The sequence below is a fragment of the Erythrolamprus reginae genome, chromosome 11, assembly GCF_031021105.1.
Source record: "Erythrolamprus reginae isolate rEryReg1 chromosome 11, rEryReg1.hap1, whole genome shotgun sequence".
NCBI classification, from domain to species: Eukaryota; Metazoa; Chordata; class Lepidosauria; order Squamata; family Dipsadidae; genus Erythrolamprus; species Erythrolamprus reginae.
The window spans coordinates 29,503,201-29,519,319 of NC_091960.1; the positions used below are offsets into that span (position 1 = coordinate 29,503,201).

A 16,119-nucleotide genomic window follows, 5' to 3' on the forward strand; every position below is an offset into this window, starting at 1 on the left:
CTCTCCTCCTCTGCCGCCTCCTGCCTTGGGGCGCGACTTCTCCCGCAGCGGTGGCAGCTGCGGGACTAAAGTGCTCCCAGCCAGGGGGCTGCGAGAGAGGGCTTTCTCCGCGGGCTTTGGGAATGCCCGCCCCGCCCCTCTCGCAGCCCCTTCGCTGGGAGCGCTTTCATCCTGGACTTTCAGCAAGGGGGCTGCAGTAGAGGCAGGGCAGGCGTTCTCGCAGCCCCCTCGCTGACAGAGAGAGAGGGACAGAGAAAGTAAGTGAGAAAGAGAGAGAGAGAGAAAGGGGGGAGAGAGAGTTAGCAAGAGAGAGAAGAGAAAGAAAGCAATAGAGAGAGAGTGAGAGAAAGAAAGCAATAGAGAGAGAGAAAGAAAACAAGAAAGAGAGAGAGAGCAAGAGGGGGAGAGAGAGAAAGAGAGGGAGAGAGAAAGTGAGAAAGAGAGAGAGAGAGCAAGAGGGGGAGAGAGAAAGAGAGAGAAATGACTCTTGATTTAAAGCATATGGTAAAAAGCACCCAAATAATAACAGAGAAAAAAAAAACCCCAGCCGTGTGTGTGTGTGTGTGTGTGTGTGTGTGTGAACTCTTGAACCATTTCCAATAGCTCACCTCTAATTGGAAATGGTTCAAGAGTTCTCACACACACACACACACACACACACACACACACGGGGAGGAATGGAAAAAGAAGAGAAGATAATAATAGTAATAGATTTTGGTTTTGTTTTATTATTAATTTCTTTTAATAAAAAAAGAAGGAAATTTTTTATTTATTTATTTATTTATTTATTTATTTATTTATTTAGTTAGTTAGTTAGTTAGTTAGTTAGTTAGTTAGTTAGTTAGTTAGTTAGTTAGTTAGTTAGTTAGTTAGTTAGTTATACTTCTATGCCGCCCAGTCCCAAAGGGACTGTCGCTCAGACACTATAGTTTTCCGCCCACACCGAAAAAAAATTAGAGGGAACATTGCTCCAGAGTTAAGATTCTTATTACCCGGGCTTTAAAGAACGGGCAGGATGGCAGTGCTTTCTTCCTGCCTTCAGAGGGCAGTGCGGCACCGTGGGTGTCGATTTCTCCTCTCCGCGAAGCCTCTCTGTACGAAAGACACGGCCTTGACTCGGACTCTATGGCAGTTCTGTGCGACCGGCCGCATTAAGATCCTCTTCCGGAGGCCTCGCTTTCTTTTTCCACGCCTCCAAAATGGCGGTGAGTAGTATATTCTGCCCGAGCGGCTCCTGGGTCTCTGAAATCCGTCTCCATCTTCGTGGATCCGAGGCCCTTTTGGCCGAGGGGTTTGCGCCAGTGGGTCGGGGCCGCGTCGGGGCCTTCTTTGAGGCGTTTATGAGAAGCGATCAGCGGAGATTCCCGCCCGGATGAAACGGGGTAGAAAAACGACCGGCCCTGTCTGTTGTCAAGCGCGGGCCCTGCTCCAGGCCGGCTAAATTAGATTTTATTCTCCATCTCTGCCTTCTTTTGGAGTTCCATCTTCCGCGAAAGAGCTGCTGCTTCCTCTTTCCAAACCTGTTGGGCCTATCTGTGCCTTTTTTTTCAGGACATCTATGGTTGGGTTCCCACGACATGCTGAACTTTTATTTAATCGGGTTGTGTGTGTGTGTGTGTGTGTGTCTTTATTTTATTTAACTTTAATCGGGTTGTCTGTGTCTTTCTTGATTAGCAATACGGGTTAGGTGAATTCTCAGGACCTTTGATGTAGGAAAGGGGTTCCCAAACTTGGCACCTCTAGGACGTGTGGACTTCAACTCCCAGAATTCCCCAGCCAACTATGTGCTATGCTATAGTGGCTGGAGAATTCTGGGAGTTGAAGTCCTAAAGTTGCTAAGTTTGAAGACCTCTGATTTAGGGGATTGCGTGCAAGTCCAAAAAAAAGGTTATATTCAGTATTTATATTCAGTAAAGGTTGGTGTGTGAAGCCTTTATATCAGTGTTTCCCAACCTTGGCAACTTGAAGATATTTGGACTTCAACTCCCAGAATTCCCCAGGAGCATTCGCTGGCTGGGGAATTCTGGGAGTTGAAGTCCAAATATCTTCAACTTGACAAGGTTGGGAAACACTGCTTTATATGACCTGCTGATGGGCTACTTCCCAGGTTGCTCCTCTTTGGCTCTTTTTTTATGATAATCCAAATTAGAATTCTTTATTTGCCATGTGTGATTGGATATGTAAGCAACTTATCTTTGTTTGCATATGTTCTCAATGTACATAGAGAAAAAATAAAATACATCAAGAATCGTAAGAGGGAGAAAAGGGAAGTAGAAAGGTAAAGGGAGAGGAGAAGTGGAGGGAAGTAGGGGGAGAGGAGGAGTAAGAAGGTAGAAGGAGGAGATAGATTGAGGAAGGGGAGTGTAACAGAATGAAGAAAAGCACTATGAACAGGAGTTAAAAATAGGTGCAAAATAGGACATTGATTTTTGATTGAATAAAAATGTATGAATATGTATGTTGTTGATATACTTTAAGGCAGTGATTTTCAACCTTTTTTGAGCCGCGGCACATTTTTTACATTTACGAAACCCTGGGGCACATTGAGCAGAGGGGGGGGGGGGCTAAAAAAAAGTTTGGACAAAAAAATTCTCTCTCTCTTCCTCCCCATCACTGTATTTCTTTCTCCCTCCTTCTTTCTCTCCCTTTCTTCCTCTTTCTTTCTCTCTCCATCCCTCTTTCTTTCTCTTCCTTCCTCTCTTTTTTGCTCTTTCTCGCTCCCTCCCTACCTCCCTCTATGTCTTTCTCTCTCCTTCCGTCCCTCTTTCTCTCTCTCTTGCTTTCTTTCTCTCTCTTTCTCTCTCTCTTTCTTTCTCTTGTTTTCTCTCTCTCTTGCTTTCTTTCTCTCTCTCTTGTTCTCTTTCTCTCTCGCTCTTGCTTTCTTTCTTTCTTTCTCTCTCTCTTTCTTTCTTTCTCTCTTGCTTGCTTTCTCTCTTGCTTTCTCTCTCTCTTGTTTTCTTTCTCTCTGAGCTTCGCGGCACACCTGACCATGTCTCGCGGCACACTAGTGTGCCACGGCACACTGGTTGAAAAACACTGCTTTAAGGTATGTGTATTGATATATAAATGGAAATTGTGGACAATTTAAAAAAAATTACAAAAAAATAACCAAGGTACAACACGTAGTGATAGCCATAGGTTTCTAATAAGTGATCAAGTCATACTACTTTTGTATGTTTTCTAGTCATACTAGGAAACAAACAAAACAATATAAATTTGGAAAGATGCAAGCAACATGGTTACAGTCATAAATGCACTTCTTATTTCATGCCTTGGGAAAGTATTGTTCATTAAATTAAATCTCAAATGGCCATCTGTGATGTAGCCACAGCATGAATTTCCCACTCCCATGGTAACTATAATCTCAGTCTGATGTTAAGAATATTATTAAATCTGTATCACACCAAAACATTTTAATGTCAGCACTGTAGAAATGCAATTTTTAAAAAAATCTCTGCTAAGGTAAGATCAAGCCCAACCTTAATAATAACATAAGACACTATTGTTCTGGTTTCTTAATATACTGAATAAAAGGTGCTATATAAGGACAGAAATATAAGGGCGACCTAAAGTAAAGAGCATATGTTTTTATTGTATGCTGTATTTGGTCAGAATGTTTTGCTTCTGTGCTGTTCATAATTGCATATCACTTTTTAATGTGAAACAGATTTGGAGGGTGTTGAAATGAATATTTCAAGAGCTCAGACTTTTTCATCTGCGTTGTTTAGTGCAAACTCTGATTATTAGCAGTTCTCCAAGCAGGAGGAGTTACTAACAGATACTACAGGTAGTCCTTGCCTTACCTCAAAATTGAGCCCAAGTTCCGGTTGCTATGTGAGACAGATGTTAAGTGGGTTTCGCCCCACTTTACTATCTTTCTTGTCACCGTTGTTAAGTGAATTGCTGCAGTTGTTGAGTTAGTACAATGTCTCCCAACCTTGGCAACTGGAAGATATTTGGACTTCAACTCCCAGAATTCCCCAGCCAGCAAATGCTGGCTGGGGAATTCTGGGAGTTGAAGTCCAAGTATCTTCCAGTTGCCAAGGTTGGGAAATACTGAGTTAGTAAACAAGGCTGTTAAATGAATCTGGATCCCCTCCCCCATTGACTTTGTTTATCAGGTCACAAAAGGGGGTGACATGACCAGAGGACACTGCAGCCATCATAGGAATGAACCAGTTGCCAAGCATCATAATTTTGATCACGTGATCAAGGAGGTACCACGATGTTTGCAAGTGTGAAAAAACGGTCGTAAGTCACTTCATTCAGTGTGGTTGTAACTTTGTATGGTCATTAAAACAAACTTGTTAAGTCAAGTGCTGCCTGTACTTTTTAAAGTTAAGGGATGTCAATAATTGAATTCAGGGCCTTCTGCATCCAAAACATGTCTTCTGCAACTGAGATATCAGTCCATTCATCTGTGAGCGAATGAGTTATTTTTGAAGAATATAATTGTGTTAATACTACTAGTTATGAAGAATATTTTCACTCGTGCGTCTTTTAGCTTGCCCCATATCCTGTGGTGTTTCTGTTTAGGTATAAGCTAAACCGTAGCTTGTACTCTAATGATAGACTGGGGACTTTGTGAATTTTCACACAGCACTGTGATCGTTTTTGTTATTCAAGGTATGCTCAGTGGGGCCAATGTGCCGTAGCTCCCTGACTTACAAGTAGAGGTAAAAATTAGTGGTGGATGAAAATCCTGTTTTAATTACCCGCCAGCAAATCAAATAGAAAGTCAGTTTTTGAAACTGGAGCGTCAAGGTTTAGGAGCTGTTTAGTACGTTCTTCATTCTGTGTGGTTCTCCTAAGTCTGCTGTGCATGCTGTTGACAGACATTCTGACAATGAGATGCAAGACTGCGTCTTCTGCAGGCAAAGAAATGGGGGTTGCTATGCAATTTTGAATTGACTATACCAATGATGGCGAACCTATGGCACAGGTGGTACACGGAGCCATATCTGCTGGCATGCAAGCAATTATTGCTCTAGCTCAGTTTGAACATGTGTGTGCTGGCAAGGTGATTTTTGGCTAACACAGGCCCTAGGAGGGTGTTTTTGGCTTCCAGAGAGCCTCCCAAGGGATGGGGGAGGGCATTTTTACCCTCCCTCGGCTCCAAGGAAGCCTTTGGAGCTTGGGGAGGGCAAAACACGAGCCTACTGGGCCCATCAGATGTAGGGAAAGAGGCCATTTCCAGCCTCCAGTAGGCCTCCGGGAGGTGAGAGAAGCTGTTTTTGCCCTCCCCAGACATTGAATTATGGGTGTGGACACTTGCGCATGTGCGATAGTGCGCACCCACACTCTTTGGCATCCAAGGGAAAAAAAGGTTCGCCATCATTGGACTATTCTAAAAACTACCTGGTTCTCTGGTGATTCCCTGCTCCTTTAACGGTAGATTGGCAGATTGAATGAAGCTGGAGATGTCAAAAACAGGGAAGACTTGCAATCAGGATCGATAGCTCGAAACTATTGCAGGATAGAGTAGGGTAACCAGTTGGAAGCATTTATGGTATTATGCTGGATTTTGTAACATAAAACCAAAAAAAGTAGCCTTGCCAATCTCAAGAAATCTAGTCTCAGCTCCAAGTGTTGCTCTTTGTTCTAGACTACACATGATGAGAATAAGACTGGGCTTTTTTTTCCCATAACCACAACATTTTTTTCTCCCCCTACCATTTTGTAGCAGCAAGACCAGGGTGAGAAGGAAAACCCTATGAGGGAGCTGCGCATTCGCAAACTCTGCTTGAACATCTGCGTTGGAGAGAGTGGGGACAGGCTCACTCGAGCAGCCAAAGTGTTGGAGCAGCTCACAGGACAAACCCCCGTCTTCTCAAAAGGTAAATTTGGACAAAGGCATTGATTGAACTACAAGAATACCAGCCTCCTTTTCGGGCCAATACCAGCTTCCATTGAATTACTAGCCTTTGCCAAGCTGGTAGTAGGAGCTTTGATTTAGCACTGCCCTGGGGAAGATTAGCAGTGGAAGTGATGTGCCAGTGCCTGGAGGCTGTTAGGGTCTGGATGGGTGTCAACAAGCTCAAACTCAACCCTGACAAGACGGAGTGGCTGTGGGTATTGCTTCCCAAGGACAATCCCATCTGTCCATCCGTTACCCTGGGGAGGAACTATTGACCCCCTCAGAGAGGGTCTGCACTGTGGGCGTCCTCGATCCACAGCTGACTTTAAAACATCACCTTTTGGCGGTGGCAAGGGGGGCGTTTGCCCAGGTTCGCCTGGTGCACCAGTTGCGGCCCTATTTGGACAGGGAGTCCCTGCTCACGATCACTCATGCCCTCATCACCTCGAGGTTCAACTACTGCAATGCTCTCTCCATGGGGCTACCTCTGAAGAGTGTTTGGAAACTTCAGATCGTGCAGAATGTGGCCACACAAGCAGTCATGGATCTTCTCAGATATACCCATGTTTCGTCAACACTCTGCGGCCTGCATTGGTTGCCGATTGGTTTCCGGGCACAATTCAAAATGTTGGTGATGACCTATAAAGTCATACATGGCATCGAACCAGATTACTTATGGGACCGCCTTCTGCCGCACAAATCCCAGTGGCCGATCAGGTCCCCCAGAGTCAGCCTTCTCCAGGTCCTGTTGACCAGACAATGTCATCTGGCAGGGCCTAGGGGAAGTGCCTTCTCTGTGGCGGCCCCTGCTCTCTGGAATCAGCTCCCCCAACAAACCGGACTGGCCACACCTTCCCCGCCTTTCACATGAACCTTAAGACCTATCTATGTCGCCAGGCGTGGGGCAGCTAGCATATGCCCCCCCCCTTCGGACCATTAAAAGTTATGTGTGTTAATATTGATTATTTGAGTGTGTAATATCGATTGTTTTTTAAGATAATGGGTTTTAGTCATAGTTTTAATAATTAGATTTGTACTTATATTGTTTTTATTGTTGTGAGCTGCCCCGAGTCTCCGGAGAGGGGCGGCATACAAGTCTAATTTTTTTTAATTATTATTGTTGTTGTTGAACAAAGAGTCTTAAAAATGACTCCAGAATGATTATGGGCCATGGGCCACAGTGCATGCGCACAGCCCCACTAAATATGAGCATCCTCATGCTGTGAGGACTTTTGTTTAGCATCATGATCTGGTGCAAATAAAGCTTTTGACCTAAGGTCAAATTAGTAAACTTCTTTGTCAAAAATCAAAAAAGGGCTAAAGTACCTCAGAGCTCTGTATACCTCCAAATTGGGTTAATTTATTAGAATCCATGTGTTGCATTTATTTTATACAATGCCCGGTTTCTATTTTCTTAAATTAACTCTATAAACACTATTTTACAGCTTCGCAATTGTATATGTAGCTTGTCACATGCCTTGGGACAATTGTTATTCCAAAAGGCAGTGTAAATCATTTTGATTGAAGAATATTGGGCGGCCTGAGTCAAACCAAGGATACTTTTTAACTGCCAGTCCTATTTTCAGACATCTTTTGAACAATGAGGGCTTGAACCCTTTAAAAATGGCAGCATGATTTAATCCATCTGACTTGGATTATTGAAGATAGCACCTAAAAGAAGGCTTTTCTGTATCATGTGCTCTAATTTCTTTAAAATAAATTTGCCACTGAACTGTTGTATTTACTTCTACCGACTTTGAGCCACTGAGAATAAGCAGGGAATGAATGGGCCAGTCAGTTATTTGTCTAATGACAAAAATGCAAAAAATAAAATAAAATCAAACCTCAGCCTTTATTGTTTTGCCACCTAAGCCTACAATCTCATGTCACTTCAAAAATATACCAGTTTTCCTTTGTTTCCCTGTGGCAATTGAGCTGGAAATAATTCCTGTCTCAGCTTTAAAACACTTAATTAATTACTTGATGCTTCTTTTGAAGCCTTGAAATGGGCCATTATCTGGGGATGCCCAAGACCTTCCCCAACCTGCTGCCTTTCAAATGTGTTGAACTGACTGAAGTATAGTGATAGATATCCCAGTGGGTGGTATTTGAAGTAAGATCCTATTTGGAAGGCTGTGGACTCAAGGCTGATATGAGCTGTGGACTTGGGAAGTCTCAATCAATACTTGAATTTGGGATTTGCTCTAAAACCTGTTTTGTTTTTGTGTATTTGCTTGAAGTTTGTTTTATGCTTATTTTTCTAATTCCAAAGTCACCTTATGAAACCGGGTATATTTTGCAGCTCGATACACTGTCCGATCTTTTGGAATTAGGAGAAATGAGAAGATCGCTGTCCATTGCACCGTACGTGGAGCAAAAGCTGAAGAGATCTTGGAGAAAGGATTGAAGGTAAAGCAGCTGTTGATCACTTTTCTAACACATGGAATTTGGAAGGGAGCAAAATTAAAACTAATGTTATTATTTCAGGTCCGAGAATATGAGTTGAGAAAGAATAACTTCTCCGACACTGGCAATTTTGGATTTGGGATCCAAGAACACATTGACTTGGGAATTAAATATGATCCCAGTATTGGCATCTACGGCTTGGACTTCTATGTGGTTTGTATATTTAACTTAAACTTCTACATTCTTAATTTTTTATATTGTATCTCTCTTTAATTTGGACACTGCAATGACAGCAGAGATGCTTGTCCTGTTCTCATAAAGTGAAAAGAGATTAGTGTCTTTTAAAAAGGGAAAAACTGATAACATTTTGCCGCTGGTGTACTTGAATAACACATGAACCAAAACTGAGAAATGGTACATGGTGGCGCAGTGGTTAGAATGCAGGAGTGACATAGGGGAAGGTTTGGTAGGGAAGGTTTGCCTATTTGCCGATGACTCTAAAAGTGTGCAATAGGGTTGATATTCATTCCTGGAGGGGTCTGTAATATGGTAAATGATTTAGCTTTACTAGATAAATGGTCAAAGCAATGGAAACTGCAGTTTAATGTTTCCAAATGTAAAATAATGAACTTGGAGAAAAGGAATCCTCAATCTGAGTATTGCATTGGCAGTTCTGTGTTAGCAAAAACTTCAGAAGAGAAGGATTTAGGGGTCGTGATTTCTGACAGTCTCAAAATGGGTGAGCAGTGTGGTCGAGTGGTAGGGAAAAAAAGTAGGATGCTTGGTTGCATAGCTAGAGGTATAACAAGCAGGAAGAGGGAGGTTGTGATCCCACTATGTAGAGTGCTGGTGAGACCACATTTGGAATACTGTGTTCAGTTCTGGAGACCTCACCTACAAAAAGATATTGACAAAATTGAACGGGTCCAAAGACGGGCTACAAGAATGGTGGAAGGTCTTAAGCATAAAATGTATCAGGAAAGACTTCATGGACTCCATCTGTATAGTCTGGAGGACAGAAGGAAAAGGGGGAACATGATCGAAACATTTAAATATGTTAAAGGGTTAAATAAGGTTCAGAAGGGAAGTGTTTTTAATAGGAAAGTGAACACAAGAACAAGGGGACACAATCTGAAGTTAGTTGGGGGAAAGATCAGAAGCAACGTGAGAAAATATTATTTTACTGAAAGAGTAGTAGATCCTTGGAACAAACTTCCAGCAGACGTGGTTGGTAAATCCACAGTAACTGAATTTAAACATGCCTGGGATAAACATATACACATTGTAAGATAAAATACAGGAAATAGTATAAGGGAAGACTAGATGGATCATGAGGTCTTTTTCTGCTGTCAGTCTTCTATGTTTCTAGGATTGTAGGCTAATTCTTCTGACTGCCTATTGGTGGCAGTTCAGCAATTTGATCCTCATTGGCTCTAGGTTGACGCATCCTTCCATCCTTCCGAGAGGTAAAATGAAGACCCAGATTGTAGGGGGCAATATGCTGACTCTAAACTGCTTAGAAAGGGCTCTGTAAAGCACGATGAAGTGGTGTACAAGTGCTATTGCTATACCTCTCTAGTATTAAACAACTCATTTTCTTACCTTCCGGCTTCATGCATTTTCCAGTAATATCCTTAGAGAAGACTTTTAGGGTTCAACCTTTTAAGATACATGGACCTCAACTCCCAGAATTCCCTAGGCAGCCCCTTCCCCATGGCTGATTGGTGAACTCTGGGAGTTGAAGGCCACACATCATAAATTTACTGAAGTTGAAAAATACTGATTTAATCTTTTTTTACAGCACCATAGAAACATAGAAGTCTGACGGCAGAAAAAGACCTCATGGTCTATCTAGTCTGCCCTTATACTATTTTCTCTTTTTTATCTTAGGATGGATCTATGTTTATCCCAGGCATGTTTAAATTCAGTTACTGTGGATTTACCAACCACGTCTGCTGGAAGTTTGTTCCAAGGATCTACTACTCTTCCAGTGAAATAATATTTTCTCATGTTGCTTTTGATCTTTCCCCCAACTAACTTCAGATTGTGTCCCCTTGTTCTTGTGTTCACTTTCCTATTAAAAACACTTCCCTCCTGGACCTTATTTAACCCTTTAATATATTTAAATGTTTCGATCATGTCCCCCCTTTTCCTTCTGTCTCCCAGACTATACAGATTGAGTTCATGAAGTCTTTCCTGATACGTTTTATGCTTCAGACCTTCCACCATTCTTGTAGCCCGTCTTTGGACCCGTTCAATTTTGTCAATATCTTTTTGTAGGTGAGGTCTCCAGAACTGAACACAGTATTCCAAATGTGGTCTCACCAGCATTCTATATAGCGGGATCATAATCTCCCTCTTCCTGCTTGTTATACCTCTAGCTATGCAGCCAAGCATCCTACTTGCTTTCCCTACCGCCTGACTGCACTGCTCACCCATTTTGAGACTGTCAGAAATCACTACCCCTAAATCCTTTTCTTCTGAAGTATTTGCTAACACAGAACTGCCAATACAATACTCAGATTGAGGATTCCTTTTCCCCAAGTGCATTATTTGCTGCTGCATGGAGAAAGCTTTGGATCTTCTATTTTATTACCACCAAAGTTGGTCTTGAGGAATTCTGTCCCAACCTAATATCCTGTGAGAATTGAGTCAGGAGTGTGTATCACGGGGAATATTGTAGGGGAATCAGTGGCAGAATGGGAGGCCCTCTTGAACTCCTTTAATCCTTACCTCGGATCAAAATAGTGCTTTGAGTAGATTTCTGTGCATAGGCAGAAGCAGTAAGTTAGTTCAGTTGGGATTTTACATTTGGGGTTTAGTGGCCTGACAAATACAGTGTTCCCTCGATTTTCGCGGGGGATGCGTTCCGAGACCGCCCGCGAAAGTCGCATTTCCGCGGAGTAGAGATGCGGAAGTAAATACACTATTTTTGGCTATGAACAGTATCCCAAGCCTTCCCTTAACACTTTAAACCCCTAAATTACAATTTCCCATTCCCTTGGGAACCATTTAGATTATTACTCACCATGTTTATTTATTAAAGTTTATTTTAAAAAATGCTTTTTAAAGGCAGACGAATGTTTGGCAATGACATATGATGTCATCGGGCAGGAAAAAACGTGGTATAGGGGGGGAACCGCGAAGTATTTTTTAATTAATATTTTTGAAAACCCGTGGTATAGACGTTTCGCGAAGTTTGAACCTGCGAAAATCGAGGGAACACTGTATACCTATAAACAGAGAAGTATGACCAAGAAGAGTGTCATTAGTACTATTGCACCAAAGAAAGCAGCTTGAATCAATTTGTAGAATAATTGGAAGTTTGTTGGTTTCATTTTGTTCATGATTTTGATTCACTTGAGAATGAAACCAGCATGTGTATTGAATGAAGGACTGTTGCAGTTGTAAACAGCCTGGTGCTTTGCAAGTATTTGGAACTCCCAATTTCTATCAGTCACAATATAGCATCCGGAGGACCCTGGTTTACCTTTGATATGTGTGCTGTTTTTTTAAAAGATATTTATAGGAGGCTTGATACACGTTTCCTAGCTATGACATTTATAGCTTTCATTTCCAGGTTTTTGTTTTTTACAATCGACAGGCTTTTTGTCACGTGAATCGTTTTTTCACCACATTGAAAAGAGAATGGGTTAAATCTGTGGAATGTTTTAGAAAACCTAATAAGAATTGAATTCTGACCTGTGACTAACCGGTGAAGAGCTCAATTCATTCAATCCCATCGACCGGTTAGGTCCCACAGAGTTGGCCTTCTCCGGGTCCCGTCGACTAACGTTTTTTCCACCAGGGACCAGTTTCAGCAAGACAATTTTTCTATGGCCCAGTGGGGGCGGAAAGGGGCGTGGTTGGGGGCAGGATTAAGCATGGGGGTGCTGGTCCTCCCCGCCCCTCTTTCCCGCCATCGTCCTGTGGCCGGCAGAACCTGCCTCCCAAGCCCTCTTGCCCAGTGGGAGCTAAGCGCTGGAGAGAGGGGGTCAGGCTGGCCCTCCTGCCTCCCCCCAGCCAAAAACGCAAAAGCGCCCCGCGGGCAGAAGCCAAAAGAGGCTTGAGCCTCTCGGTCCTTCCCGCCCCTCTGTCCCATCCATCGTCCTGTGGCCGGCAGAACCTGCCTCCCGAGGCCTCTTGCCCGGCGGGAGGCGAAGCGCTGGAGGGAGGAGGTGGCGGCATGAGGGCCGGCAGCTGCTGACTCCACGGACCGGTGCAACATGCCCTGCGGCCCGGTACTGGTCCGCGGCCCGGTGGTTGGGGACCCCAGGACTAAACAATGTCATTTGGCGGGACCCAGGAGAAGAGCCTTCTCTGTGGTGGCCCCGACCCTCTGGAACCAGCTCCCCCCAGATATCAGAGTTGCCCCCACCCTCCTTGCCTTTCGCAAGCTCCTTAAAACCCACCTCTGTCATCAGGCATGGGGGAATTGAATTTTTTTCCCTTCCCCCTAGGCTTATAGAATTTATACATGGTATGCTTGTTTGTATGATTGGTCTCTTAAATTGGGTTTTTTTAGATTATTTTTTAATATTAGATTTGTTACATTGTTTTCTTTATTGTTGTTAGCCGCCCCGAGTCTTCGGAGAGGGGCGGCATACAAATCTAATAAATAAATTTGGGAGTGTTTATAATTTTTCTTCCTTCCTTAGAGCATTAAGCTTTGCCATAATTGTTAAATAGATTAGTGCCTAACCCAGGGATCTCCAAACTTGGCAACTTAAGACTATGCTGGCTGGAGAATTCTGAGAGTTGAAGTCCACAAGTCTTAAAGTTATCAGGCTTGAAGACTTGTGATCTAGCCTTTCACTTCTTCATTTTATTAATTGGATTTCTATGCCGACCCTCTCCAAGGACTCTCATTGTTAAGCTCCTTAAAGCCGTAGATGTCCTATATCCCAGGTGCCAGGCTGAACATTCTAGATCAAGGCTGTCAAACTTCCAGGCCATATGCATCATGCGCTGGCCAAGCCCGGTTTAGCGAAGAGGGGAAAAGTTGCGATACGTCACGTGACAACATGAATTTGACATCCCTCCTCTAAATGCTGGGACCCACAGGTTCAGCCTCTGAAAATCTCAAGGACCCCCATGTTGATTAATCTCTGGTCTTTAAAATTTCTGGTGCTAAGTCAAGTGTTCAGCTATTTGCTAGTTATCACAGTGGGTCCCTTTGAAAAACCAGGAGCATGTCTCAAAGGCTTTCCCGGAGCCTGCCTTTAGGAGTTAACCATGCTTTTGTGTGTTACTACTTGCACTGCAGGTTCTGGGACGGCCAGGGTTCAGCATTGCTGACAAGAAGCGCCGAACTGGCAGCATCGGGGCCAAGCATAGAATCAGCAAAGAGGAAGCCATGCGCTGGTTTCAGCAAAAGGTAAATTGGCACGGTTTTTAACCACCTCAAATAAGCTTTTAAGTACTGTGGCTGCTCTGCTCTGTTGGCATTTCTTAAACGAGCCTTCTCCACCTGGTGCCTGCCATGAGGGAGGCAGTGCAACTCTTGAGAATCCCCAAAGATTCATGCTGCCCGAGAATGTTGGGGATTATAGTTCCAGGTGTTTAGGAGGCACATCTCTCATCCATCTGTGATGACAAACCTATGGCATGCGTACCACATGTGGCATGCAGAGCCATATTGGAGGGTGCATGGGTGTGCTGGCCAGCTGATCTTTGACCTTGGGGGAAGCCGTTTCGCCCTCCGTAGTAAAAAAAAACGCCCAATGGGCAAATCAGAAGTGTGTTTTCCAAACTTCCTGTTTGCCCATTGGGCAGTTTTTTTCACCATCCCAGACTTCTGTGCGGAAACGGGGGGATTGTGTGCATGCGCAGGGGCAGCACAGGGGTGCGCATACATGGGAGGAGTGAAGGAGTGTGGGCACTTAGACTCATGCTAGCACACCACACACCAAAAAGTTCACCATCACTTCAATACATTTTCTCCCCTATCCTAGTGAGGAATGCCAAAAGTATATAGGGAGTTCTCCATGTATGTTATGGACGTGCTAAACAGTGGAGGGGGAACGCGGTTGTGACCAATCTTCAGATTTCTGACCCTGCCAACATCCACACAGATCTTGATCTGGAGGCACTTTGCATTTACAAGCAATTGCAATGCCTGGCAATCTTGTGATCGCCGTTGGTTACTTTCCCTTAAGAGCTTCCCCAAAAAGTCAGTGAGGATCCTAGCAGGAAAGATCACACATTGTTGGGGGTGTCTCACACCTCTCTAGCCCCTCACACACTCCCTCACTCTTCCCCACCCCCAACTTGGCAGTAGCCAGGTACCTGCCTGCCTAGGACGTGCAATTTTATGTTGGCTTTTCCACTGACTTTGGTTGTGGGAAGCCAGCAGGAATTTGCTTTGCTTTATGACTGAGGGAGCAACCAGGACTGCAGTGATGCGGTCCCATTTTGCTAATGTGCTTAGCAATGGAAATCGGGTCCCAGTTGCCATCATAAGTTGAAGATCACCTGTCTTTTTATACTTCAGTAGAACTGGGTGCTCAATTTCTGTTATGATGGTTTTGTTGGATTGGATTGTTTTGGAGGGCTATCTTGAATTGTTAGTATCTATCAATCCTTAACTAAGAGAGGTCTATTGAAACAAATATAAGAGAGCAGTGTATGCTTCACATATTATAGCAGATTGTAGTTGGAATACCATATTTTTTGGACTATAAGACACACCTAAATTTATAGAAGGAAAACAAGAAAAAATAGTTTGGGACCTCTGCGCGTCAGTTTTTCAAACCACCAGCCCCCAGAAGCACACTGCAGTGCTCCACACATCCTGTTTTCGTCAAAAAATGAGTCTGTTTTCGGCCTGCAGAGTATTCTTGGAGGCCTGGGAGGGCGAAAATGCTTGGGAACCCCAAAACACCTGTATTTGGTCTATAAGATGCATCTAAATTTTCACCCATTTATAGGGCAGGGAAAGGTGCATCTTATATTATGAAAAATACAATAGTTTTTATTATGCATTATATAAATGGTATAGAATATCCAGGAACATTGCATTTCAAATGTGCTTTCATGTGAGAAGACTGTTCTTTGATTGATTGATTATTTATTAATTGGATTTATATGGCGCCCCTCTCCAAGGATTCTTTAATGCACGTCATTCAAGAGACCCTCTTTTTTTCCAGCAATCTAATTGCATAAGCAAAATTTAAAATAGGCTCGGGGTTGCATGCGTTGAATAAATAGAGCCTTTGAAGAGAGTCCCTAATTTTATTCATTCTTTTAGGCCACAGTCCCGAATAAAGTGTCCGTAAAATATTGTCCAAGCTTCAACCTTTTTGAGTCTGTTTTGTGATATTATTGTACATTCACACATACGTGGAAGTTTGGGAGGTGGGGGATGGGATGTGTGAACTTTGAACTGGCTTGAGCTGGCTGTGGATTCAGACATAGCTTATAAATCTGAGAAAAATTAAATGTGATGGAACTTGCATGTTTAAAGTAGAGCTTGCCTTGCTTATATCTGATCCAATTTCTTTCTTCTCTTTGCAGTATGATGGCATCATCCTTCCAGGCAAATAAATTATTTCCACTTGGAAATAAGTGTGAATAAAATTATACATTGTTTAATTTACTGTTGTGTATTCTTTTCTCCATGGGTATTTGAATTTCACTCTTTGGAAAGAAAGCCAAGCTTTGTGTAAACTATTTAGAGGCACCAGTGCTGCATTGGGTGGGAACATAGGGAAAGTTTCTTAAGAGGTTGATTTTTATTCATCTGGGTTTGGTAGTTTTTGTTGGCATCCAGAAGCCACCAGTGTGATCCAGTCAGGTTTGATATTAAAGACATTAATAAAAATGCAAAATACTACCATTCGTTTTCTTTTTTATCT

General features: G+C 43.1%; 1 protein-coding gene across 2 annotated transcripts; it reads left to right on the forward strand.

Annotated features, from left to right (window-relative positions):
- Positions 1-1,121: 1,121 nt before the first annotated feature.
- Positions 1,122-15,856, forward strand: RPL11 (ribosomal protein L11). Of its 2 annotated transcripts, none has more exons than XM_070764754.1 (6): positions 1,122-1,205; positions 5,684-5,837; positions 8,160-8,266; positions 8,345-8,476; positions 13,530-13,640; positions 15,779-15,856. In XM_070764754.1, the coding sequence occupies exons 1-6, from the start codon at positions 1,200-1,202 to the stop codon at positions 15,806-15,808; spliced, it is 540 nt and encodes a 179-aa protein (XP_070620855.1). In that variant the 5' UTR covers positions 1,122-1,199; the 3' UTR covers positions 15,809-15,856. The 2 variants fall into 2 exon arrangements, with proteins under 2 accessions (XP_070620855.1, XP_070620856.1); XM_070764755.1 differs by having other exon boundaries at positions 1,202-1,382.
- The last annotated feature ends 263 nt before the right edge of the window (positions 15,857-16,119 follow it).

Bases quoted from the DNA above. Each gene is read 5' to 3' on its own strand.
- RPL11 (XM_070764754.1), top strand. The intron at 8,477-13,529 runs GTTTGTATATTT...CTTGCACTGCAG, and splicing joins ACGGCTTGGACTTCTATGTG to GTTCTGGGACGGCCAGGGTT. The intron at 13,641-15,778 runs GTAAATTGGCAC...TTCTCTTTGCAG, and splicing joins TGCGCTGGTTTCAGCAAAAG to TATGATGGCATCATCCTTCC.